The sequence below is a fragment of the Oxyura jamaicensis genome, chromosome 7, assembly GCF_011077185.1.
Source record: "Oxyura jamaicensis isolate SHBP4307 breed ruddy duck chromosome 7, BPBGC_Ojam_1.0, whole genome shotgun sequence".
NCBI lineage: Eukaryota > Metazoa > Chordata > Aves > Anseriformes > Anatidae > Oxyura > Oxyura jamaicensis.
Window position 1 is genome coordinate 30,117,558 of NC_048899.1, and position 24,467 is coordinate 30,142,024.

The following is a 24,467-nucleotide window of genomic DNA, read 5'->3' on the forward strand; positions in this document are numbered from 1 at the left end:
AGGCCATCTGTATGGCTGTGCTGCGTTAGGTGAAACAACCATTACAAAATGGGATAATGAAGGACATGTGAGAGAACGGTGTGCCCCAGCCCCTCCTGCCAGGTGCTCATCGTGGTTATCTTGGGTACCAGCATGCTCGTAGCCCCACTATTGTCCCCACGGTGGCCTGAGGGCAAGCAGTATTGGAAGGCAGAGCTGTTTCCAGAACTGGGTTTTTATCCTCTTGCATTCTCTAAGAATAAAATTCTCCTTTTTCAGCACTTCTAACAGGTGAAACATGACCAGAAGTCTTGCAAAACTCTGTTGGGTTGGAAACCACCTGCCTCTTGCCCACCCAATGCCTGCGGGGGTTTTTGGGCTCTGGGACCCACAACCACAGCTCTGCTTCGTGCACAGCCTTGGTCCGGTCAAGTACGAGAGGAGAAAGGCAGCCGGCCTTTTTCCAAGCTATGTGTTCACCTCAGCTATGTAAACAGCCGCAGCTAGGGCTGACAGCAGTTTGTTCTCCACCTGACAGCCCAAGAGCCAGGCAGATGGCTGAAATTCTTCTCCCCCTGCAGGACAGATCTGTGGGAGAGCCGCGGCTGGCCTGCCCGCGGCTCTGGGGAGAGGTCTTTGCAAAACCTGCATTTTTTGCATGGTACGATTCGGTATCAGAACAGAAGCACCAGCTCCAGAGCTTAATCACAGTGTCCCACGCTGAACTTGTTTAGCTCTATGGTTTTGCTTTTTTTCTTTTTCCTCTCCCAAGAAAAATGCTGTGGGAATACAGTGGAGCAAACAGTGTGTTTCTCCTCCCACGGAAACATGATTCACCTGTGTGTCTCTCTATTTGCACGGTCATAACGGAGTGTGCCACTAAATCCATCTCCACTTCCACATCAGAGGAGCTGAATATGGTGCACCTCTGGTGGAAAAGCACTCTGTAAGGTTTCCTGAGAGGTGGGAAATAAATGGAAAAGGTAGCTGGAAACAGAGGATTATTGGCCAACAAATCTTCATATTTCCTTGGGATGGTTAGTGTAAATAAGGAGTTTGAACTGGGATTTAAATAGGTGAGTCTCACCTCAATTTTATATCTATATTCCAAATGTCAGAGGAAAAATGCATGGCCTGGTTGTCAAGCTGTAAAACAGGGATTATAAACAATTCTTTAGCAAAGAAGGGAGAAAAATGAATGATTAGACTGAAGAACTAATGGAAATTTTATGTATTAATAAATATTTAATATTGAGGTTGGTTAAGGTACTTGATAAGTAAATAATCCTATAATCAAAGTAACATAAAGCAAATTAATTTATTTACTACTGAAGTTACAATTTGAAGTATTTCAAGATTGCATGAACAAATTCCAGTGTTTCATTTCTGGTTTAGTTTACTGAAACAAATTCCAGCTGTGACAAATTTAAAACAGATATGCTGGGTAGGAATGAATGTAGCAAACTGCAATGCTATACTATATAATAGAGCAACACCTTGTTTCAAGAACTGTGAGTTCTTGCTAATAAATCTCTGCTAATAATTCTCTCCTAATAATTATCTGCAGTCTGCTTTTGCTCATAGGTTTCCTAGCACAGCGTGTCCCTCCCAGAGTGCTGACATCAAGCAAGGGTTTGCACAGGTGAGAGTTTTCCAGGTCTTATCTTGTATCCATAATCTTTTGAGCCCTCAGCTTACACATACGTATAATGCAAGGGTCACAAAATATTAGGATCTTCATTCACACTATTGGTGTTTAAATCCAACATCGGTTCTTCAAAGCCCCTGGGCAACCACTGCCTGTATCAGAAAATGCACACACACACCCATCTAAAAGTGCTTTCAGAAGCAAAGCTGCATTGATGCCACAAACACAAGCATGAGCAGTGGCTTTCAGGGGAAGCTGTGTCAATAACAACAGAATAATAAAATTTTCTTTGAGCCAAAGGAAGAGAGAGAATGACTTAGCAGCCCACTGAGATGATGCAGCACTGCCAATGCGGTTTCTTCAGACTACTATAATCACATTGCTTGGCTGCCTCTCATACCTCCTTTTAACAATCTGTTTAACCCTTTGGCCAATTCCAACCAAACTCTGTGGGCAAGCAGAACTCTTAAAGAAATGAAAATTCCTGAAAGATTAGAGTGGGCAGGGGAGAAGACTGAAATGTTTCACCTCTACAAGGGCAGCGATGCTGGGTGAGCATGGCAGCTTTCTGTCGTGCTTCTCCTGCTGTCTGGGCAGTCAGCACGTGCAGGGCACATGGCTGGGCAGGACAGCCATAGCGTGGTACCTCTTGTCCAGCCACAGCTTGGTGACTTGGGGGACACAGGGAGAGATGAGGGAAGTGTGTAGGGGAAGCAGAACGTTGCAGTTTAGCTTTCCTGGGGAGTACGTGTAGAGATGAGCTGGAGTTACTGTGGTCTGAGTGGGCACAGGAAAGGGGACAAGAAGCTAGGAAACCCGGATTCCTTTGTTATGCTGCTTGGCAGATTATTTGCTCAATCCAATAACGGCTTTTCAGTGCACAGGTAACAATCTAGATGTCTTACAGTCACAGCCTTTGACTTTACTGGTAGCTCTAGAGCACACCCCCAGCAGACTGGAGAGCAGACCCAATGGCCTGGGGAGCCCCTCATCACATCTGGCCTATGCCTGGAGTGACGGGAGATGGTAAATTGGAAAAGGTAGTAAAAGGTGCTTTGAGACGCTTTAGTATAGCTGAGGTTTGCAGTGCTCTGAGAGTGGGCACTAGTGCATGGTGCAAACTTCAGCTCTTTCTGTGTTCCTTTTTGTGCTACAAGTAAACTTGGCAAGCCGAGTTTGGAGTGCCTGCCTTGGTGTCTGTGAGCCCCAGCTCACACCCTGGGTAAGCACACCTTTGTAATAGTTTTTCCTCAGAAACTAAACCTGCCGAAATAAAGCATGCTCTGCCGCCAGGGAGCTGCCTATGGGGAACACCTCACCACGAGGTACCACAAGGACACAAACGAGAGGATTTCGCAGCCCATAGCATCGGGACCACATGCAGACCGCCTGTTTCTCTGGATGCTGGATGAGAGGCTGGAGTCCAGGGAGCTTTTGGAGCCCCCTTTGGAAGTGGTGGGAAGGTGGGATCCTCTTTGCACCCTTTCTCTCATAGCCTAACCCCAAACTTTAGCTCACCTCCAGCACCGGTGGCTGGGCAGGAGGCACGTGAAGCTGGACCGGAGGCGCGTGAAGCTGGACCTGCTGTGGCAGGCTCTGCCAGCCTCCCGATTCCCTCTGCCAGCCTCCCGATTCCCAGTGCCTGGGGATATGAGATCGCTGTGGGAGGCATGTGCAGAGCTGCCGGGAGCAGGAGCGGTGCAGGCAGCCTGGATTGCATTCCTCAAACCCCGTTTCCCAGCAGGGCGCTTATTCCAGGGCTGGGTCCTCCCCTGGCTGCGCTCTGTGCTAATGACTATTTCCCCTTGATAGATTACCTGTGCCATTGTGGGGCTGACATCTTACACGGGAGCCCTGCTTGGTCCCTTATCATGGGAGGATGAGGAATGATCCTTCCCTACCGACACCCATCGATAGCAGTGAGTAATAGCCGGGAAGGGAGGCAGACGATAGTAGGAACATGCTCAACAGAGGTGCTGTTATTCTTGGGACAGGAGGCAACTGCGGAGGAGGAGGAGAGCTTGGAGGGCGGACGGGGGGGTCCTGTCATTGCTGATGCTCTCTGGGGCTCGGCAGCTGGAGAGAAACGTTGACTCAGGATGGTCAAAGCTGGGAAGGAAAAAAAGCGAGGAGGGAAAGGAATGAAGTGAAAGGAGCTGAGAGCCAGGCTGGAGAGCACGCAGACAGCCTGGTGACCTCTGGTGCATGAAGGATGAAGGAAGCAGACTGAGTGACTATGTGGACCGTCTGGGTGATCATCTTCTGGATTTCAGCCGTCCTGGTAGGTGCTCGGAGCTATTTATTCCAGATTGCATGGAATCGTGTTATCTGAATAAGTGCATCTCTATTCCATAAAGTTGTGGCATCGTGATTTTAAAATGTTTGTGTATAAGCTGTTTTTATTATTATTATTATTACTGCTTCTGCTGCTTCCTGCACTAATTGACATTGTCCAGAAGGCCAGATGCTGGGTGCCTCAGTTTCCCCATCTGCACAAAGAGGACTTTGTTACTAACCTGCTTTGGTAAACTCAGCCGGTCCTGGGAGGAAGGAGGGAGGATTTGATGCTGTTTTGAGGAGCTTTGCTGATTTACACCAGCACGCAATGCCCTCAGGAATGCCCACCACTGCCAATGCCTCACTTGACTCAGATTGAAGGAATGTAAAGTGGTGTTTGCCCCACACATTTTGGTTCTCTTCTTTTGGCTTTACCCGTTTACTGGGAGTTTAGGTGGTGGACTGCGCTCCAGGCGCCCAGTGCAATCAGCAGGACAGCTGAGCCTGGGGTCTGATCTCTGAGCTGTCCAGGTGTTTCAGACTTTGCAAAACATAGAAAACCAAGACTGAAATATGCCCAGCTTGGCTTTGAGAAGCTGAGAGATGGTCAAACTCTTGGTCAATACAAAGAATCACTGCAACCACTGGGAAATTCACTCTCTGTCCCAGCAGGGGATTCGGCTTGAACTCTGACAAAACCTGAGCTTTGTCAAGGAATTTTAAGTGCACAGGGAATGCAATCTGCATTGCATTTTGATTGCATTCCTTAATAAAACAGTGATTGTGTTGGTTTTCTTGTCATTTGGGTTTCTTATTCTTAGGTGCTACCCAAAGGACTCTTAAATAGTGTTTAGATCCACTCATTCACAGGTTAAGAAATGTAGTTGGCTGTGCTAGTGATATCACAAATTGCAGATTTCTATGCATTCTGGACATCTAGTTAGCACAATTATTTCTGTTTGGAATGGTTCTGATATGTTACGTTTTCTTTAAAGAAATAAAAAGTGTAGAAAATAAGAGGATGCCTTGCCCCTTTGTCAAAATCTGACAACCTGGGAGCTGCTACAGGGAGATATTTAGGAAGAGATGGAGAAACCACACCTACAGGAGTGGATTTTCCTTCTGGAGTAAAAGGTGCCCACAGGACTCATGCGATGCCTGTACACGAGCAAACAGCGGGACCCACATGAGAAAGGCACACACGTGCGTGGAGGTGTCAGGGCAGAGGCAGGCTGGGTGCTGGGCGCTGTGGCTGGTGGCAGGACCGGGTGGCCCATTAGTGGCAGGTTTCAGGGTGCTCAGCAAACGGCCATGGCCCATCCAGTTGGATTTGCAGAGAGGAGGGAGGCAGGCTGTGGGATGCAAGGTGTCTGAGCCAGAACCTGTGGGCTTTCTGCTCTCACCGGGGTTAAAATCCAGTTGCCACCAGGTCTGGTGTCAGACAGGGGTGTCCATTTCCAAAGAGAAAGGTCAACATCCTTCTGCTGGGTCAAACAGTAATGGGGAGGCATTAACTACACCATGCTCCTGCTTGAGTGACATTTTATTAAAAAAAAAAAAAAGTCTAGGTGGTCTTTACCTCTGGATATGCTATCAACATGCAGCCCCATTCTAGAAGGAAAATAAAGCAGGCGTTAAAAATCTTTCTAAAACAAAAGCTCACTTAGGACATACCTTTCTAAAAAGGAAGCAGCACCTGCAGGATGTTTATTTTTTTTTTAAGGTGAAAAATACTCCTGTTTCTGAGATCATCACTCAGGTGGTGGCTAATGTTTATTTTTGCACGCATTCAGTATCATGATGAGCAACCCGCATGCACACCAAACAGGTTTCGTTGGCTGCTTTAAATGTTTAATGCTAATATTGTTTTTTAACGCAATTTCAACGTAACTTTTGGACGGTTGCATTTGTATTTGTGTATTATGAAAATGTAGTTAATTGCTTTACTATTGGTAATCAAACACATAATGACAGAGTGATAAATAATAAATTTTGAAAGATCTGTCAATATTTAGAAATTATCAAATTCAGCCTTCAACTAACAACTGAAACTACTCAATGCAATTACCTTTCTTTAGCCGTGTTACTCCAATTGGACATTTCCAACTTTTCAAAGATTAAATGGATTTAATGTATTTAAATCCTGGTATCAGAGAATAGTTTATTTATTCTGAATTATTTGCATGAGTGATTCAAGAAAATTCATTACATCCTGCACAAATGAACGGTTTTAAATTTCTTTATTTCAGGATGCACAACGATGAAGGAGAAAGATGCTGCAGTGAAATAGAACATACCAATTAGACAAGGCACAAAACACTGCTGAAAATATCAAACTTTGTTCAGAAATCCAATACCCCAAATATTTCCAGCTGAAAATATTGGAAATTTGGTCTGATTTTTTTTTTTCCCTAAAACTAATCAGAATATGATCAGCAATTACTGCATTATTGAATAGGTTGAGCAGTAATACGATGATGCCAGGTTACATTTTCCCACTCAGAAAATTAAAAATTTCTGTCTAAAAAAATTTCAAATAATACATCCCGATGACTTGTTTTTAATCTCTTAAGTATGCATGTATATATACACTTGTATATATATATATATGCGTATAATTTCTATAGCAGGAATTTATAAAGTTTTGTTGTTGTTAATGAGGCAGGAATTATCTATTTTGTTATAATGGGAACCTGTCTGTATTCAATACTTTTATTGCCATAAATGATGGAACAAGGCAAAAATAGTGAAAGCACTTTTTTCCACTCACTGGGGACCAAGCAGGTCTGTTACAGGTGGAAATCAGATTTATGGGTTTTGGTTCAGGCAAATACAGATGTTAGGGGTGCCTAATGTGCCTGGAAGAGTGTCCCACAGCGATTCAGGGGGACTTTCTGGATACTGCCTGAAAGCTGAAACATCCCAGGCTCTGGGGATAGTTTTCAGTAAACATACTGCGAGATGTTAAGACTGGGATCTTGTCCTACAAATAATTTTGCACTGGTTTTTAATACATGCCATGTTAATGGTGGGTAGCTGTTTTGTACATTCATTTTGGCCCACCTACATATAACATTAACTGGACATTTAATTACTGCTTCAGGACTGAGTTAAGACTAACATTTCAACCCTTCCTTGTGAGAAAGGAGGATGGAGAAAGAGGAATGTGGCATGGTGTGCTCAGGCCAATTTACGATCGGTTTCCTCGCAAAAAATTTCCCTGAGACTCTGCTGTCAGCTTGGCTCCTGCAGCTCCGTGATCGGTAGCAGTGAAACAGGCTTGGGTGGTCTGCAGCCAGTGGACGTATTTGGGCCAACCATGCAAGTAAATGTCATCCAGGGAAACAAACTGCAAGGGCCTGTGGTTTGATACTGCCGGAGGTGGATAATTAATTCTCTGTTGCTCTAGGAGCGTCCAGCAGTGCCCTGGATGTTTCTGCAGATTTTGGGAACAGCATCGTGCTTGGGTACTTTATTTAGCAGAATAACAGACTCTTTTCTCTCAATAACAACCTCAGCAAATAGGAGCAGACAGGAACTGAATCTGTGGTTGCCTACTGCTATCAAAAAAAACGCAGATTTAATTAAGAAAATCGACTGTATTTCAAGGAAATACTCTCCACAATCAATTGACGGCATTGCATGGAGAATGTGAACACAAGGGGGGAAAATCCTGCTGAGGGGGTGCACGTTTTAAGAGGAAAAGTGATTGCACTGCTTTTCAAATTTGCAGATCAGGGCTGCCCCACCTATCTGTGACCTCCTGAGTGTCCTGAAAAAGGAGGAAGAAAATTGTGCTGAGACTCTGTCCCTGGAGGCGAGGAACAGGACACCTGAAAATGATCTGCTCCTGACATCAGGTAAAGGGTGGGGGAATGTGCAAGGTGAAAACCATCCTCAGGTTTGCCGAGTGGCCTCAGTACACCCACGTTCCTTCCCACAGGAGGCATGTACCCCATGTGTGCCTCTTGGTGAGGAGCAGAAAAACAGGTAAGATGTGTTGCAAGGCTCCGAGAGCAGGATTTAACCTTACTGTGATGGCAAATAATAATCATATGAGGCTTCAAAGTCAGTGGCTTGGCTGCAGTCTTCACAGCTAGAGAGCACATCAGCAACAAAATGTTGTGAATTGGAGAGGATTTGGAGTTACTCTCACCTTAGGCAAGGATATTTTTATAAAGTCATCTCACTAAGTACAAAGTTACTCAACTGTATTTGCCTTCAAAAACAACGAATACCAGCAGCCAACATTTCCGTCGCATGGACTGAAGAAAGACTCTCCTTGCTCCTTTCTTGCTCTAACAGGCTGTCTGTAACAGACCTCAGCACTGAGGGTGGGTTTGTATCATTCACAAGATCTCACAGGCTGAACTGATTCTGGATGACTTCTACGGCCCGTCAGGTGGCAAGGTCCTCACCAGCATGGTAAAGCGATGGATTTCCCATGAGATGTGCTCTGTGCAGGGTGTCCTGCCAGAGATAAGCTGCCGTGTGAAGCAAGACTTGAGGCTTTTGCTTAGTTTCAAAGCCTTCCTCTGTAGCAGAGTGTTAAGATGCACAAAGGTTTCACCATGACCTGGCCCAGGGGCAGGACTCGCAGGGAAGATCTATTGCCTTTTTTCATAGCATGCCTAGCCTTTTTCTCTGTCTTTGTGTTTTCCCTGTTGGCCTCATGGGTGTGAGACTGCCCTGGGGCATTATGCCTGTATAGCAGAAGTTACAGAGTACTTCGTCGCAGGCTGGCAGATATTCCGGAATGCAGATCTGACTCATCGAATATAAAAATAAACTTAATATAGTTGGATTAAGTTAGATCCAAATGTTAAACATCCCCCTAGATACTTTAATACAGGACACCCCTACCCTCTGTGCCCTTCTCCCGAAAGATACAAGTTACAACTATAGCACTGTGTTAAACCTTTGAGAGAGCATTTCCAGTGGCCATCAAAATCCCTCTTTAAACTCTGCAAAACAGATCAAACAAGTCACACTGGCATGAGCTTGGGGCTACCCACGTAGCAGAAAGCTTTAAGCTGGAAGTGGCCAGAGTGACTAAGCCTCTCTCCATTGCTGTAACTCTGCAAACACATCTTCTCCTGACAGTGAACCCCCCAAAATAAAGAGGTGTAAGATGCACAGCTGTCCCCAAGTAATGGCTTCTGAAGAGAGAGCACAGGAATTTCCTTCTTCTGGTCTTTACTCAAGGAGGGTTTGTTACCTTGGTGAATTATAGAATTACGCTTTTATTACAGGAAATAATGCTTTTATTCTGCACATTTCTTCATCCTTTGTTTATCTGCATGCCTGAGGTCTGCATGGAGAAAATCTTATACAGGGACTTTAGCCTGAAGTAGAGAAACAAAACTCTGGGGATCCAGTGCCTGCCCTCAGTGTACCATGCAGGGAAAGAGAGCAGGAGCTTTGCAGGGTGTTGCTAACCCTCCGTACCCCATCCCTTCTGTACCTGCTGCCCCAGAAGCTTTGCCTGGTGTGGGCAGGCAGCACCACATGGAGGAGCAGGAAGAAAGGCAAAGCAAGGGACAAGCTGCCACAGTGCTGTCTCTGCTCCATGCTCTCATCCTTACAAAAATGTCACAAATGAACAGGATTGGTTGCAAGTGAATCAGGCACAAAGTACCTGAGCAGAAAGTGTTTCTTATTGTCCTACAGTATAAGGAAAAACGATTCTCTGTGTTTTAGCTCTGCCCTTGTTATGCCAGTGGCCTGGAGGAGGGAGCCCAGCAGGCCTCCAGGCCCAATGGCAGCGCTGAGACAGGGCCTACACTAGGCATGTTGTGCTGTCAAAGGCCTGGTTGCAGAAAAAAACATTACCAGCATATTTTGCCAGAAGACAGGAGAGGATTCACATTTTCCCCTGGCCTGTAAATGTGGTGATCTTCCCTTCACAGCCTTGGGGAAGAGCTTAGTGAAGTTTTGCTCTCCTGCAGCAGAAGAGCCATTGACACCCACAGCCGAGCCCAGTCCGTGGTTTATTGGCATTATTCACTCCAGCACTGTCTGGACACAATGAAAGATATGAAGAAGAGGCAGAATATTTATGCTTGTACAATGCTGTTCCTCTCTGTCCTTTCCCCAGTATCATTCTGAAGCTGTTTAAACTCTTAGTCACGTTGTGCCTTTTTGTGTTTACACAAGGATTATGTAAGGAAAACATCAGGCTGATTCAAAGTGGAAGCTTTAGAAGGGTTGAAAAGTGAGCTAAATTTTTGACATCTGGTTTCCTTCATCTTTCCAGGGCTATTCACTAGTTACCAGAAGACAGATTGGTAGCCAAGGGCCTGGTGCAAGACTCCCCATGGCCCAACTTTCTCTGTGTTCAGCTGGTAGAGACCAGTGCAGTCAAGGACCAGAGTGGGATGGGTCTGGAGCCTGCAAGGGGATGGCGTGAAGCCAGCAGGACCTGTTCTGTTCCATCTAGGCCTCTATAGGTCTCAGCAGGACTTGATCTGTCTCATCCAGCTTGCTTTTCAGGGTACCGAGTATCTCTGTTCCCATAGCTGTTTTGGTCCCAGGGAGATGTTGCTTGGTGCTTCATTGCTGGGAGATGTTTCATGGTAGTTTGTTGGTGAGAGATGTTTCATGGTGTTGCATTTTTGGGAGATGTTTCATGGTGTTGCATACGGTGTTTCCTTGCTGGGAGGAGTTTCATGGTGTTTCCTTGCTGCCCCCAGGCAGATGTGCTGGAATGTGGGATAACATGAGCTGCTGGCCTTCATCAGCTGTGGGACAGACTGTCGATGCTCCCTGCCCCAAATTCTTCCAGATGCTGACTGGGAAAAAAGGTAACGCTAAAAATACTCTTTTCTTGCTGAGATGTCTTTTGTTAAACATGGTGTTTACAAAAATGTCACCATCAGGTCTGAACTTGAAGGAAATTATGTCCCTGCTTCTTTTAAAGACCAATGGCCACTTAGCAGCTCCATTTCCATCACTAATCTAAACGTGGGAAAGCCTGGAATTAAAGTAGCAAGATGGTTTAAGAGTTTATTTCTCTTAGACAGGCAGAGAAAAATGCAGGAAGTAAATGCTATCCTGAAAAGCAGATTTAACATGGTTTCTTGAGGGAAAGAGTTTTCTTCACACAGTCTCTGTTTATATATTTCCGCCTCTTTCCCCTTCTAATAATTCTTAGGGGGCTGATCTCAGCCAAGCTTGACAAGAGGGCAAAAGTTCACACAGCATTAAGCACACACGAGTTTTGGCAAAAAAAAAAAAAAAAAAAAAAAAAAAAAAACAGGTAAGGGAAAGAACCCCTTTTGTGCCTCCATCAAGTGGAAATCTGCATCGGGGATTCACCCATTATGTGTGACAGTCTCCACACAAGGATGCAGCACAAATGCACAAGAATTCAAGCTCCATTAGTCCCATGGCTCACCAAACCCCTTACTCAAAAAGAGAACAAGCAGCATTTGTTGCCCATTCTTTGAGATTCCTCAGCTAGAAATGAAATGAAATTTATTCCCAATATATTACAGTAATTGTGAGCCATTAAGTAGTAGTTTCTGCCTGCTTTCTGTTAATTTTGACTTTTTAACAATGCCTGAGAAATGTGCTTACATTTCTCTTCAGTGAGTTAATGATTTGAATCAGAAGAGGGCTCTCCTTTCTTTGGTTATAGGACATGGATTAATGAGATCTGATACTCACAGAAAAGCAGACAGATTGATTTTATGGAGGGAGGAACAGAAGGCAAAGTATTAGATTGTCTACTAAGGATTATATAAGTAGGAAGAGAAGCATTTAGTGCTCTTTAAATAAAATCAGACACGAACCATATGCATTAAAAGAAATACCATGCTGCTTTCTGTACACAGAAACAGTAGCTGCCCATTGAGTACTATAATATTGTATAAAGACAGAAGAGAAACTATATAAAGGCACAGATCGCTGAGAAAATCATCTGTTGGGCATGTGCTCACAAATTTCAGCACTGTGATACTGAGCCTGAAGTATGTTAAAGGAAATCCCTGCTGGTGCAGCCACTAGAGGGAACTGCTCCCTGCCTCTGCCCATGCAGCCAGCACTGGCCAGGCAGAAAAACAGGAATTTGTACATCCAAAGGTCGTAATTATGTATCAATTGTGCATTGCATTATCTTGGAGATAGATAGTCTAACAGCTTTAAACTTTGGTTGCCCTTCTTACTGAGAAGCTGAGAGCTGAGCCACTTCTGATAAGCACTAATCAAAGTGACAGTGTTCAAAACAGAAACCCAAGACATGGTTCATTGGCATTTACAGCTTATTTCAGTGTCTGCATCTGGCATTTTGGGTCCAAGTCAGCAATAGTTTATTCTCATTCTCATAGCCACTTTCTCCTCTGATTTTGCACTGTGGCTGGCTTTTGACTCATGCATTTAATTACCGCTACAGTTGTTGCCCTGTTTACAGCAATTTTGCAAAAGAAAAACAAATATCATTTTGTTTGAAAGAAAAGCAAAAGTTTTATTTCCTTGCCACTTACAAAAGAGATGGGCAGCCACAAATGCCAAAGACCCATATGTGAAGGGATGCAGATAGCTCTGAACCCAAATGCTGGTCTCTGTGCAGCTGAGATTTGCGCTGATGTTCATTTCAGACTTGCATTTGCAGCAAAGACTGTCTGGCCTCTCACCACGTAACAGGCCAAAGAAACAAAATAATCTAAAACCAAGTAACATACCAGAAGTTCACAACCCACATCATGTCCTAGGCAAGAAATGGGGAAAGGTATGATGTCTGTGGGGAGTCAGAGGCAGAGGAGGAGGCTGCATGGAATGGCCCCAGTTCCACAGCCATCCCTTCAGACATTGCTGCTCCTTGCCCCTGAAGTCCTCCAAGGCACCCAACGTTAGATGGGCTGCAGCCCCTGAGTCTGCTCTGAGTGGGGCATGCTGCAGTGTCCCCAGCATGTATTTCACCCATAAGCAAGCAGCATTGTTAAAGTTGTGCTCATATTCATACATATAATACACCCTGCATAATCTCCTATGGTTTGCTTGTAATGCAATTGCAAGCACACGCCAGCACAGAACTTCACCTCTCCTTGTCTGATCAACTTTGACATCCTTAGGCGAAACCCAGTTATGGACCTGTTTACAAGCATGACACTCTGCTCTGAGTACATGGGTCTTTAACTGAAGCTGAAGTAGAACATTTGCCACCATACCTCTCACTTGCTGAGTGCCAAGGCAGGATCACAGAATCACAGAGCAGCTGAGGTTGGAAAGAACCTCTGGAGGCCACCTGGTCCAGTCCCCTGCTCAAGTAGGGCCCCCCAGAGCAGGTTGCCCAGGTCAATGTCCAGATGGCGTTTGAAGATCTCCAAGGAGGAGACTCCAGAACCTCTCCGGGCAGCCTGTGCCAGTGCTCTGTCACCTGCACAGCACAAAGTGCTCCCTGATGTTCAGAGGGAACCTCCCGTGTTCCAGTTTGTGCCCCTTGCCTCTTGTCCTGTCCCTGGGCACCACTGAAAAAGTCTGGCTCCATCCTCTTTGCACACTCCTTCAGGTATTTATAGACACTGATGGAATCCCCCTGAGTCTCCTCTTCTTCAGGCTGAGCAGTCCCAGCTCTCTCAGCCTCTCCTCACGGGTGCTCCAGTCCCTTGGTCAGCTTGGTGGTCCTACGTTGGACAGAGAGACCAATGGTTGGTTGGTTGCCTTTTTCTCTTCCTTTTGTTGTTGCTGTGCTGCAGCAGAGTACAGAAAACCTGTCTTAAAAAACAAGCCTGACCCTTCCAAAGATGCTAAGCTGGAACAATATGTTCATAAAAGCATCAGAATAATAGTGGGGTACGGACACACCCAGAGCTCTCCCCGCTTGGAGATATCAGCATGTTTGCTGTGCCTTGCTGTTTTACAGAGGTGAGTGCAAACCAAGTGTGGACATGCTCTGAGGTCTCCAGAATTAGCCCAGAGGTAGCGGGAGCCCTGACTGTCCTGACAGTCCCAGCAGGGCTCCAAAAAGCATAAACCAGTGCCAAACAGCACTGCATATGCATCTCCCCCTGTTCCCTCAGCACTGCGGGGATGTTTTGCAGAAACTGGATGCCCTAGAGTCCCTGTGGCTAAATGTGTAGACAGAAATAGACTTTTATGGTGCCTGCTGTCAAGGCTTCCACTAAGAAGGACTGCTGATTTCAGGTCCTAAGTCCTTGCTAGTACAGCTATTACTGCAGCAGAGCCAGGGTTTTACGCCCTCTTTCTAAAGGGTGGCTCTGACTGAACAGATACATGTGATTAGGACAGCAGGCAGTGGTTTTATTTACTTGTGGAAGTTTCTCTTCTCTTCAGCCCATAGCCTACCTGCCTGCTGGGACCATTTTCTTTGGGTGAGATTGCAAGGTGCGTAGGTGCTGGATATGAATGTGGGCATGTTCAAACCTGCCCTATTTAACCATGTGCAGCTTGGTGGTGACCCATCTCACCCAGCTTGAGGAGTCAGATGTCCGAATAGAAGTAGGTCAGACAAACTGCCCTGTGCAGATGTCTGTCTGAAAATGGGATGAATTCTGCAAATGCCTCTTTTTCTCCGCTGATGAGAAAGATGGCTGCAAGGGACACACTTAAACTCAAGCATTTTGCTTTCAGAAGTCTAACTTAAGTGAGGGGATTTGCATCCTAGCCTCTGGTTTCCAAGTAAGCGAGGAAATAACTGCCCAAGACAACACCTGGACTTGGCTGTGGGTACAAGCCTTTTAGTTTCCATTTAAGTCTCACCAAAAAGCTGTGACCATCTAACGTTTTATGTTCTCCTCAGACTGTGACAAACCGTAGTTCAACCCTGAGGTGGCGAGAATGTCCAAGAAAGTATCAGGTTTGTATGGAGTATGAATCCATGACCTAACAAGTCATATGTTTGCTGATCTTGGAACTCTGGCCAAGAAACACCAGATGTACCGAACAGTATTATTTATGTTGCAATTAATAAAAACACATCCATCACAGTCATCCCTGAGTTGGCAAACAATATTATGACCCACACAAATACACTGGGCAAGTATCAACACAATCAGCTCAGCTGCATTTCACCTCCAGCTATGCTGAGTACACTGCCTGGAGGAAAAAACGTTCTCCTTGCTCTTGGAGCAGCCCTTCATGTTGGTGATAATAAGGAGGAGAACAAAGATACAACTGGAAATAATTACACCTGGTTTTGTCTCTTTTGTTGTTGTTACCATACAGGTTTTGTCTATCGAAACTGTACCAGCGAGGGTTGGTCAGACCCGTATCCAAGACCAGATATTGCTTGTGGCTACAATGTCAATGACACCACAAATGAGAAAAGAGTGAGTCCGAGTGCCTGTGACCACAGATCTGCTGCTCTGGGCTTTGGGGAAGGGACACAGAATATCCCGAGTTGGAAGGAGAGACTGAATAATGTGATCTACCCCAGGTGGGGTTGTGGGTATGGGTGTTCTTCAGCACAAATGCTTTCTCAGTGAGTTTTGCTCAGTTTAAAACTTCCATAGCTGATTTTACAAGAATATCTACTTGATAAGAATAAGGGATAGCCTTCATTTGGTATGGGCAAATTTCTACCAGATAGTCAAAGGTAAAGATGTGAATATCTGTTCCCCTGCAGCGTGCCTATTTCATGACCCTGAAGACCATGTACACCATTGGATACTGCACCTCCCTTGTGACGCTGACAATAGCTTTAGTCGTCCTGGCCTCTTTAAGGTGAGGAGAAGCGTTGCTGGTCTGCCTTTGGGCAGGATGTCTGTCATCTCAGCTGACACAGATCCTTCTGTTGGCTTTAAGGGCAAGTTAAACATTGCAGTATTTCTGAAATCTTTCACATAAATCAGTGATGGAAATGAGCTGAATCCTGTCTTACAGAAAATGTCAGGGCTGTTCCTCATATTGTGCTCTCCCATCCTTTCCAAAATTTAGTTTATCGTATTTTGCAGACTGGAGTTTGCACCACCTCCCTGCTGAGATTTTGCCATGATTTTGGTGTCCCTGGGGCAGAATGTCTTTCCTCCTATTGTTCTTTACCCCACCCAAGACCGTGGCTAAAACTTTGCTCTAAGAACAAGTGCATTGACTTCTAGAGAGGTGTTGCAGGCTTATAGCAGTGACCTGACAGTAGGTTTATCTTCATATGGCTTTATAACCTGGAATTTGCACTTTGCTGCTTATTCAGTGAAATGAATTTCCCTTACAGTAAATATCAGGGAGGCACCTCTGGTCAGAGGAACCCCAACTACTCTGCAGACTAGTTGTGAGGCTGCAAGGCCTTCCAACCCGACTTATCTGGAGAAGTAATACAGAAAACAATGCAGGCACAAAGGCACTGTTCAGACAAACCAAAGAAATCCACCCCAGTGTGGATAAACACAGCTCCTTGGCTTCATGACGCCCCGGGAAGGAGGAATGGAGGCTAGACCAAGCATATTGGCATGAAATCTCAGTTCTTCTGGCAACGCTCAGCTTTTTTTAGTACCTGAGTGGAGCAGATGTGACTTCTGTTTTTCAAGGTCTTCTCTAGGGCATTCCTCTTTGGAAATCCATTAGTCTTCCTTTGACAGACAGAAAAACAGTGTTCTTAAGTTGTCAGTCCAGCATTAATAAGGATTGAAACCTGATGGTTACAGCCACAAGCTTCCTGCTTTGTCTAGGAATGTAACTTCGTAGGAGCTCTCTCTTTTCCTTGCAGAAGACTTCGCTGTACAAGGAACTACATCCACATGCATCTCTTCACGTCCTTCATTTTGCGAGCCTCATCTAACTTCATCAAAGATGCTGTTTTGTTCTCCTCTGAAGACACAAACTACTGTGAGGCATACACGGTAAACCTTTGCCTTCCAGCTTATTCCACACCTCAGCTTCCTAGCAGGATCCCAGCCATAGTTAGTGTGCAGGGAAGAAAATCTTCATCCTAGGTTTCTATTTGTCATACAGGGTATGGGAGGGGAAAAATATGCCCTGTTCCTTCTCTGTTGCTCCACCCCTTTTGTTAGTTGTTCCAGGCTGAGATTTCCGTGTTTTGGGAGGATTCTGCATGGGTGAGGGAGGTGTGAGGATGGAAAAGGAGCCCAGGCTGGATGAAACACACACAGAAACCCAGGTGCAGCTATAGATACCCATATGCAGGTATCTACAGTCCCCTCAAGTGTTACCCAGAGGGTACCCATCCAGATTGGTCTAAAGTAGGTGTCTGCATTCATCAGCTTGACTGCATTGACTAGATCGCCACAGAAGAGACCAGGAGTTCAGCACATGAACACAGAGGCACCTAAATGTGGGTGTCAGAGTCCATAAACATGGCACGCACCACCAGGGTGGAGATTCTTACGTGGATTTTAGATCCTGGTAATGGGGCTCACAGACAGAATATAAGAACACATTGAACTTCGGAATATATACATTTTTCTTTGTTCTTTTATTGGCAGCAAAATATCTTGTATTTATATTGGGGGGCAGGGTACTGGAAGCCATGTTCAGTGCTTTAAACACTGTTTGAAAATAGATACAGACACAAGCAGAAGTTAATTATCCTCTGTTTCCTCAGGCTGGATGCAAGCTTACCATGGTCTTCTTTCAGTATTGCATTATGTCTAACTACAGCTGGCTTCTCGTGGAGGGACTGTACCTCCATGCTCTCCTGGTAATTTCCTTCTTCTCAGAAAGGAAGTTCTTCTGGTGGTTCATCACCCTTGGATGGGGTAATGGCTCTTCTTTCTGTATGCGTAATTGTTAGTTTGTTGTGCCTCTGGGATGGATTTGTAGAGCAGTAACTGTCTTTTCCAATTGCAGGTGCCCCAACTGTCTTTGTGGCTGCATGGGCCACTGCAAGGCAACTCCATGAAAACACTGGGTAAGTTATTTGGAGGGGGGGTGGAGTTGTGCAGGCTGCTGCAGGGGTTTCCTGCTCAATCCTAACCTCTGGCAGCCAAGCAAATCAATTGCAACTCAGCTGTGGTGTAAGCCTGGTTCCCACAGCATAGGCAGGGAAGAAACATCCAGCTGAGCAAGCCTCAATATTAATTTGACCATTTTCAAGGGTGGGAGACATCCTTCAAGAATGAATTCTGCCCACGATGTTTTAAATATCTGCATTTGATCAGTGAAGCTTTGTTCCTTTCTCTTCTCCCTTGCGAAAATTTGAAAAGTGGATGTTATTCAAGGGTAGGATATACTTTTGTCCAGTGCAGGTGGACAGTTTTCTGACAGGGTTTTCCCAAAATGTTGCACCAGCTAAGTGGGAACAGGAAATTAATTCTGTAGAAGAGGGAGTGGGGGCCTATCTGAAGTAAAAAACAGACTAAATCCCTTTGAAAAGACACCAGTATTTTGATAACTGAATGCACCTTCTCTTCTATTTTTGCAGGTGTTGGGACATTAACACTAATGCCAATACCTGGTGGATCATTAGAGGCCCTGTAGTTTTGTCTATTTTTGTAAGTCTTTTCTGGGACAAGCACATTCAAACTGTATTTTCAAATATTGTGAAGTCAGAGATCATCTACTCAACATGCTTTAGAAGTGTGTTAATGAACTGATCTTAGACATGTGCCTGAACTGGTGTGACACATGAATTACTGCTTAAGCAACTTCTGCTCAGCATGATTTTGTCAGTAACTAATGCCCCGAAGCTAAGTTGCAAGGAAAGCTAGAGTGTCCTTCCAAGAAGCAAGAGCCTGAAGAAGATCAGGTTTCCACATCCTGTTGATTTCATATGAATTTGGCTGGCTTGTGGAAGCTTGTTTTGGACTGTTTCAAGAAAGGCTCCAGAGGAGAAACCAAGTGGCTGTACATTTCAGTACAATAGCCTTTGTGTCTCAGGGTCACTGCCCCTCTTAGCAAAGCCAACAACAACTTGCCTTACATGATCATTAGCTTTTGTTTTGAGCAATGAGAGCAGCTCACAGGCTTCATGCACCGTCTGTTAGTAGACTGCAATTAGGCTATTAAAGCATTGCTCACTGAAATGAGACGTAGGGATTGAAACTCAGTGTGAACCTGGCCAGTACAAGGCAGAGGAGATGTTAACAGTTTGGCACAACTAATATTCAACACCTAGGGTTTGAGTGTTTGCTTGGTGCTCACCTTTATAGTTTTAAGGTACCAAGGGGCTGCAGCTGCTTCGTGGAGGTAGTTCTGCCCAAGTGTGGGCCCTGGGGTCTGCAATGATTAGTTTGAAGACTTACTAGAGAAACATGCGAGCTGCTAGCTACTCTCAAGTGACCTGCTGACACTGAGTAAGAATGCAGAAGCTGATGTATTTGTGTTGCCAGTAGGCTCCATTATGTTTACAAATCACAAACTGCAGCACTCACACACTCTCTTGGAAACCCAAGCATAGGTAGTGGTTTAAACCCTGCTCCCTTTTACCACTGAGTAATTCTTCGCCCCCACAAGACAAGCAGAAGACCACACAAAGTGATTCAGGATCAACGAGGCCACAGCATTTATTTTCCCTAATGAAAAGGAGCTGCTCAGCAATATTTAAATTCCAACAAGGCCCAGAAGTTCTGCAAGGTGAAAATCACAGTCTTCGTTTATCTTTTGAGGGCCACCCACTATCCCCTTGAAACCCTGATCACATCTAGCCAGCTGCCTCAGGCAGGAGCTGCCTGCACCGCCCTGCCTCCTTACCTAACAGAGGCTTTTCTCAAGCCCATAGCTATAGATGCAAACAAACAGCCAGTCCTTGAGAATTCAGATCTAATCTCTTTATTCCTCACAGCACACAGTCCTTAGCAGTTCAAAGGGCAGAAAATCAACACTGATAAGCTCCTTTGTCCTCCCAGACTAACACGCTCGCTATGCTGCCCACTGGCAATTCCTCCCAGCGGGAGTCCCACAGTCCTCCCATTCCCAGTGGATTTTCATCAGTAAAAAGTCCTGCACTGCCTACAGGGCTCAGGTCTGACCTGCTGGGTTAAAAAAAAAAAAAAAACAACACTAGAATCCTCAGACCCGAGCTCCCTTTCCCCCCAAGACCCCAGCCTATTTCACTGCCTTTCCTTCACATTCCCCACACCAGCTCCTCACAGCTCTGCTCCTTTCCTCACCCCCAGCTCCCAAACTTTCAGCCTTCCCCACCCACCCTCTCCAGCCCAGACCACACAGCCATGCTTGCTTCCTCTTCACCCAGTATTTTGGGAGCCCCCTGCCCCAGGGACACCCTGGGTCTGTCCCATCTGATGTTGATCCCCATCTCCTGAGGAAACCCACCACCCCAGAGCCCTTCACGCACAGGCCGCCATGAGGCAGTTGCATGCCTGTAATGGTGCTTGTATGTGTCAATACACGTAGGGAAGGGTTGAGGGCCCAGCACGGGAGCTCGTGAAAGGTGCTGTGGGTGTGCAGCCGGGCGCTGCTGGCCCCAGTGTAGTGCAGATAAGGCCAAGGGTGGCTGGGTGCTGCTGTGGGAGTAGGCACGGCCTCCTCTGCTGCTCCTGCTCTGTGTCCGGGGCTCGAGCCCACAGAAGCAGACATTGCTTCACCTGTGCTCAAACACGGAGTTAGATCAGCACCTTTATGTGGGATCCACCCTCAGAGAGGGGGGGTTGTAGAAGGTGGAACTGCCCCAGCTCTCCCCTATCCCCACTGTTAATGGCTTTGCCTCCGCCATCCGAAACTGTGCTGGTGTTTTCATCAGGGAGCAAAGGGTGTTTATTGGTGGTGTTGGCAGCAGGACCTGTGGCCTCATCCCCCAGCACACACAGGGGCTACCCCAAGGCCTTTCCTGGCCCCTTTGCACTTCAGTGATTTCTCACAGTAATAAACCCTGGCCATAGCTAGCAAACTGTGGAAAAACCAGACAGCGTCCGAGCCATGAGTGGCTGGGCAGGCTGGAGAGGCATGGGACAGGATCGGGCATAGGAATGGGGACAGGGACAGCTGCAAACCCCCAGGCCAGCCCCAGACCCAGTTCTGCCTGCTCAGCCAAAATGCCTCAAAATGGATCTGCTGAGACCTGGCAGCTCACTTTGGTTACAGGGCACTTTTGTTGTTTGCTTATTTTATTTTTTTTTCATATCCTTCATTTTCTTTTTCTTGCTTTCTTTTTATTTTCAGGTTAATTTCATTCTTTTCATCAACATTTTAAGAATCCTGATGAAGAAGCTCAGCTCACCCGAAAGACGGAGCAGCGATTTCAACCAGTACAAGTACGTCCTGCACACCATGACTTTATACCCCATCAGCCCACCAGCCTCCTCTTGCACCTTCTACACTGGTTTTCCCCTTTGTTTCCACTCCCAGGAGGCTTGCCAAATCGACGCTCCTCCTCATCCCACTCTTTGGGGTTCACTACATCATCTTTGCTTTCTTCCCCGAAGACACAAGTAGTGGCACAATGGAAATTCAGCTGTTTTTTGAATTGGCTCTTGGATCATTCCAGGTAATAGCTGACATGCTGCTCTTTTCTTTAAGTAATATGAGGCATAACATGTAGCTCTGCACAGAGGCCCAGTGGCAATAACAAGCTGTCTGATTTCCTTTAAGATATATAATCTGAATTTAAAAGCTGAAACTGCAGTTCTAATTCTGTGACCATGGTTCTTTTTATCTTTCAGGGTTTTTTCGTGGCTGTACTTTATTGTTTTCTCAATGGTGAGGTGAGTTTTGTGTAGATAACATTATTTTTTATGGCTCAAGTATATCTCATTAATTAGTAGGGTATGTTTTCTCCAATGAATTACATGTTTTATCTGACAATTTTCTTCTCAGCTACTTAACGTCGCTCCTGAAATATCTCCCAGACCTGGCAAACCTAAGTAATCATACGCCAGATGCGAACTTCATCTCTCATCTATTGCAACCCTTTCCTAAATCAGATAGCATTATTACTGTCTGGGAGTGGAGGGTGGGAGAACCATCCCGCACACAGTCACACTGAAAATCAGAACCTGATTCTGATGTATGATGGTATGATCTGTCATCCTGTGTCTGTTTTCGTTGCTTGATCTTTGGGAGGGAATTTAGCAAAAGCTGTAGCGAGTCCAAATTTATTAGGACTCTCATAAGGTAAAGCTTTTGGAAGGTGGTCTGTTGCCTTTGTGGTTCTGTAACTCCCAGGCTCCTGGGCTAGAACTGGCAGTTTAAAATACTGCTGCTGGTAGAGGCAAGGGGAAATTTTATCCAAACCTGGGAGATCCTCAGGTTATTGGAGGGAAAGAAAAAAACCCAAACTATTAGTTCCTAAGTTTGGAAGAAAAAGTTGATTTGAAAGGGAGGATGGGTTTGGAAAATGTTGAATGGTGCTTTAACAGGGTTTCAGAAAAAAAAAAAAAAGAAAAAAAAAAGGTTGTTTAGAAAAGAAAATCCACATTTTTTTCACCTTTGTGTCAAAATGTTCTGTTTTGATTAAAAAAATAAAAATCTTTGACAAATCCAAACCAGACACTAAGGCCAGCTAGTTTGCACAGTTTCAACACCAATTAAACAGAAAAACAGGTTCACAGAAAATTGTGTAGCTGCAACAGCTGTATCACTAGAAGTGACAAGAAACAGGCCCTACCCTAATCCCTTAAACTGGGGGTTAAATAAATAAATCCAAACCTTGGCAAAGGTAACCATCTCTCCTTTTCCTGTTATAGTGCTCTCTGCAATGCTGGGCTCCAAGATAAACTAGCTGAACCAAGTATTTTGTGATCTTTCTACCTAGGTTCAGCTGGAAGTTCAGAGAAAATGGAGGCAGTGGCATTTAAGCAAACACTTGCGTCAGCACCTTAGCACCTCAGCAAGTAACGGAGGAAGTGGCTTAACTCAGGAGATGCAGGTAGTGAAGTCGAGCCCACCACAGGACAAGAGAGCAACCCTCCAAAGATCAAGCATGCTTTAACATTGCACCCTTGAGGGATACCTCCATGCTCAGATACACGTGGTTAAATCCCATGGATTGTGCTGGGAGTCTTGTGTATATACCCAAGAGCGGGACTTGGCTGTGGATCAGCAGTTCTTGAAGCACATCTGTTTGTCTATATCCTGTGTAGCACCAAAGTTATTTTGCAAGGCAAGATGGGCCAAAACATTATGCTATTCCTTGGGTTTCTGGCCACTGTCATTTGTGTTTCTTTCCACACCAATATTTTTAAGCTGCTATTTCTACCTTAAATGTAGCCTCTCATTTTCCATGTGGCACCCTTCCAATGCTAGGCCAGGCGGGTGAGTTTTAGATGTTTTGTATTTCTTTTGCTGTTGAAGCTAGAAGGATATTCAGCTTCGTAAGATGAAGGTTGAATACCGTCCTTTACCACAGACTATGGGTTTGAAATACGAAGTCACTTTGTGCCTAGAGTTTACCAGGGTTCACAGTCTTTCTGTTGTGGTGGAACGATGATGGACACTGAGAATAAAAAGCACATCCAAACTCCTCTTTCCACTGTGATTGTATACCCATTGCTCAGGTATTCTTCAGCGATGGTGGAAGCGTCCAAGTTTTCTTCCTTTGCCTCTTCTAACAATGGTGATCTTGGAAACAGCAGGTCCGGGTTTGGGTTTCTCTACAGTTTTTGAAAAGGTAGAAGCTATTGTAGCAAATTCCAAGAGTGGCCATGAAAACTGCCCTGGTTTGAATTGCAAAGGGGTGAAAGAATTCAGCTGACAAATGCAGTCAGTCGGGTCTGCTATTTGATTTTTTATCTCTGTTTACCGAGTCGAGGCAATTCTTGCTTAGCTTTCCTTGAGGGCAAAGATGACTGAACAGAAAACAAGTGGCATTTGTCACCTTCTCCCCACTCCCGGTCACCCATATGACATTGGCAAAATAAGCACAGCTCTGCCGAGCGCTGACTGAGTGGCGCTCCCCAACTGCTCTGCCAAAACCACTCAAACTTCTATTTACAGCAAGTCCTCGTGGCAGGCATCTGCCATTTCACCAGAAGACAAACATGCAGAGAGATTCAAAGGGTGCCTTCAAAGTTGAATTACCTGCACCGAAGCTATTTGTTGAATGCTGCTATTAGTGCTGCTTCAAACTGCAAGATTCAGGACAGGAAAAATACCATTATTTTCTGCTGATGTTGACAGATCGCACAGCCTGTGTTCTCCTGATCAACTGGGTACCACGGCTGGGCTGGGACAGCAGATGCCTTGACAGGGGGAAGGGTTTTGTGTTCGCTCAGCCTCCTCTGCCTGTTTGGCTTTGCCTGCTGATGCTTGTCACTCTGCAATGGGAGAGCTGAACCTCTTAACACCAGAAGAAAAAAAAATCAAGTACAAATCAGTGAACTGGCAAGAGTTCCCAGGAATTAGTCCTAAATGTACGTTTTTTGGAAATGGTAAGGTTTTGAGTCAACTTAGTCCTTTAAAACTCAGCCAAAGCCAGTGGAAGGAACAGCAGAAGCAGGATCAGTCCTGTGACGGAGAGAAAAGAGATCTCTCCCTGTACACCTCTGGGTAAAAGCTCTTGCTTCTCACTGGTTTTCTCAAGCCATGCAGATTCTTTGAAGTGTCTGCGAGTTTCACTCAGTCCCAGGGTATTCAGCAAGTCAGACACTTCCAAAGAGAGACAACCATTAGCCTAATTTCCTCTGTGGCCCACAAAAGCTACTGTAAGACCACGAAGAGTGAAACAACCTCTGTGTTCCCTGTCTGAGAATTAAAT

The 24,467-nt window shown here is 45.3% G+C and overlaps 1 protein-coding gene across 1 annotated transcript; it reads left to right on the forward strand.

Annotated features, from left to right (window-relative positions):
- Nucleotides 1–3,404: 3,404 nt before the first annotated feature.
- Nucleotides 3,405–24,204, forward strand: SCTR (secretin receptor). Its single transcript, XM_035331105.1, has 13 exons — nucleotides 3,405–3,908; nucleotides 7,638–7,764; nucleotides 10,597–10,707; nucleotides 15,089–15,192; nucleotides 15,489–15,586; nucleotides 16,566–16,698; nucleotides 17,421–17,574; nucleotides 17,666–17,726; nucleotides 18,240–18,309; nucleotides 20,936–21,027; nucleotides 21,122–21,260; nucleotides 21,436–21,477; nucleotides 22,527–24,204. The coding sequence occupies exons 1-13, from the start codon at nucleotides 3,864–3,866 to the stop codon at nucleotides 22,701–22,703; spliced, it is 1,353 nt and encodes a 450-aa protein (XP_035186996.1). The 5' UTR covers nucleotides 3,405–3,863; the 3' UTR covers nucleotides 22,704–24,204.
- The last annotated feature ends 263 nt before the right edge of the window (nucleotides 24,205–24,467 follow it).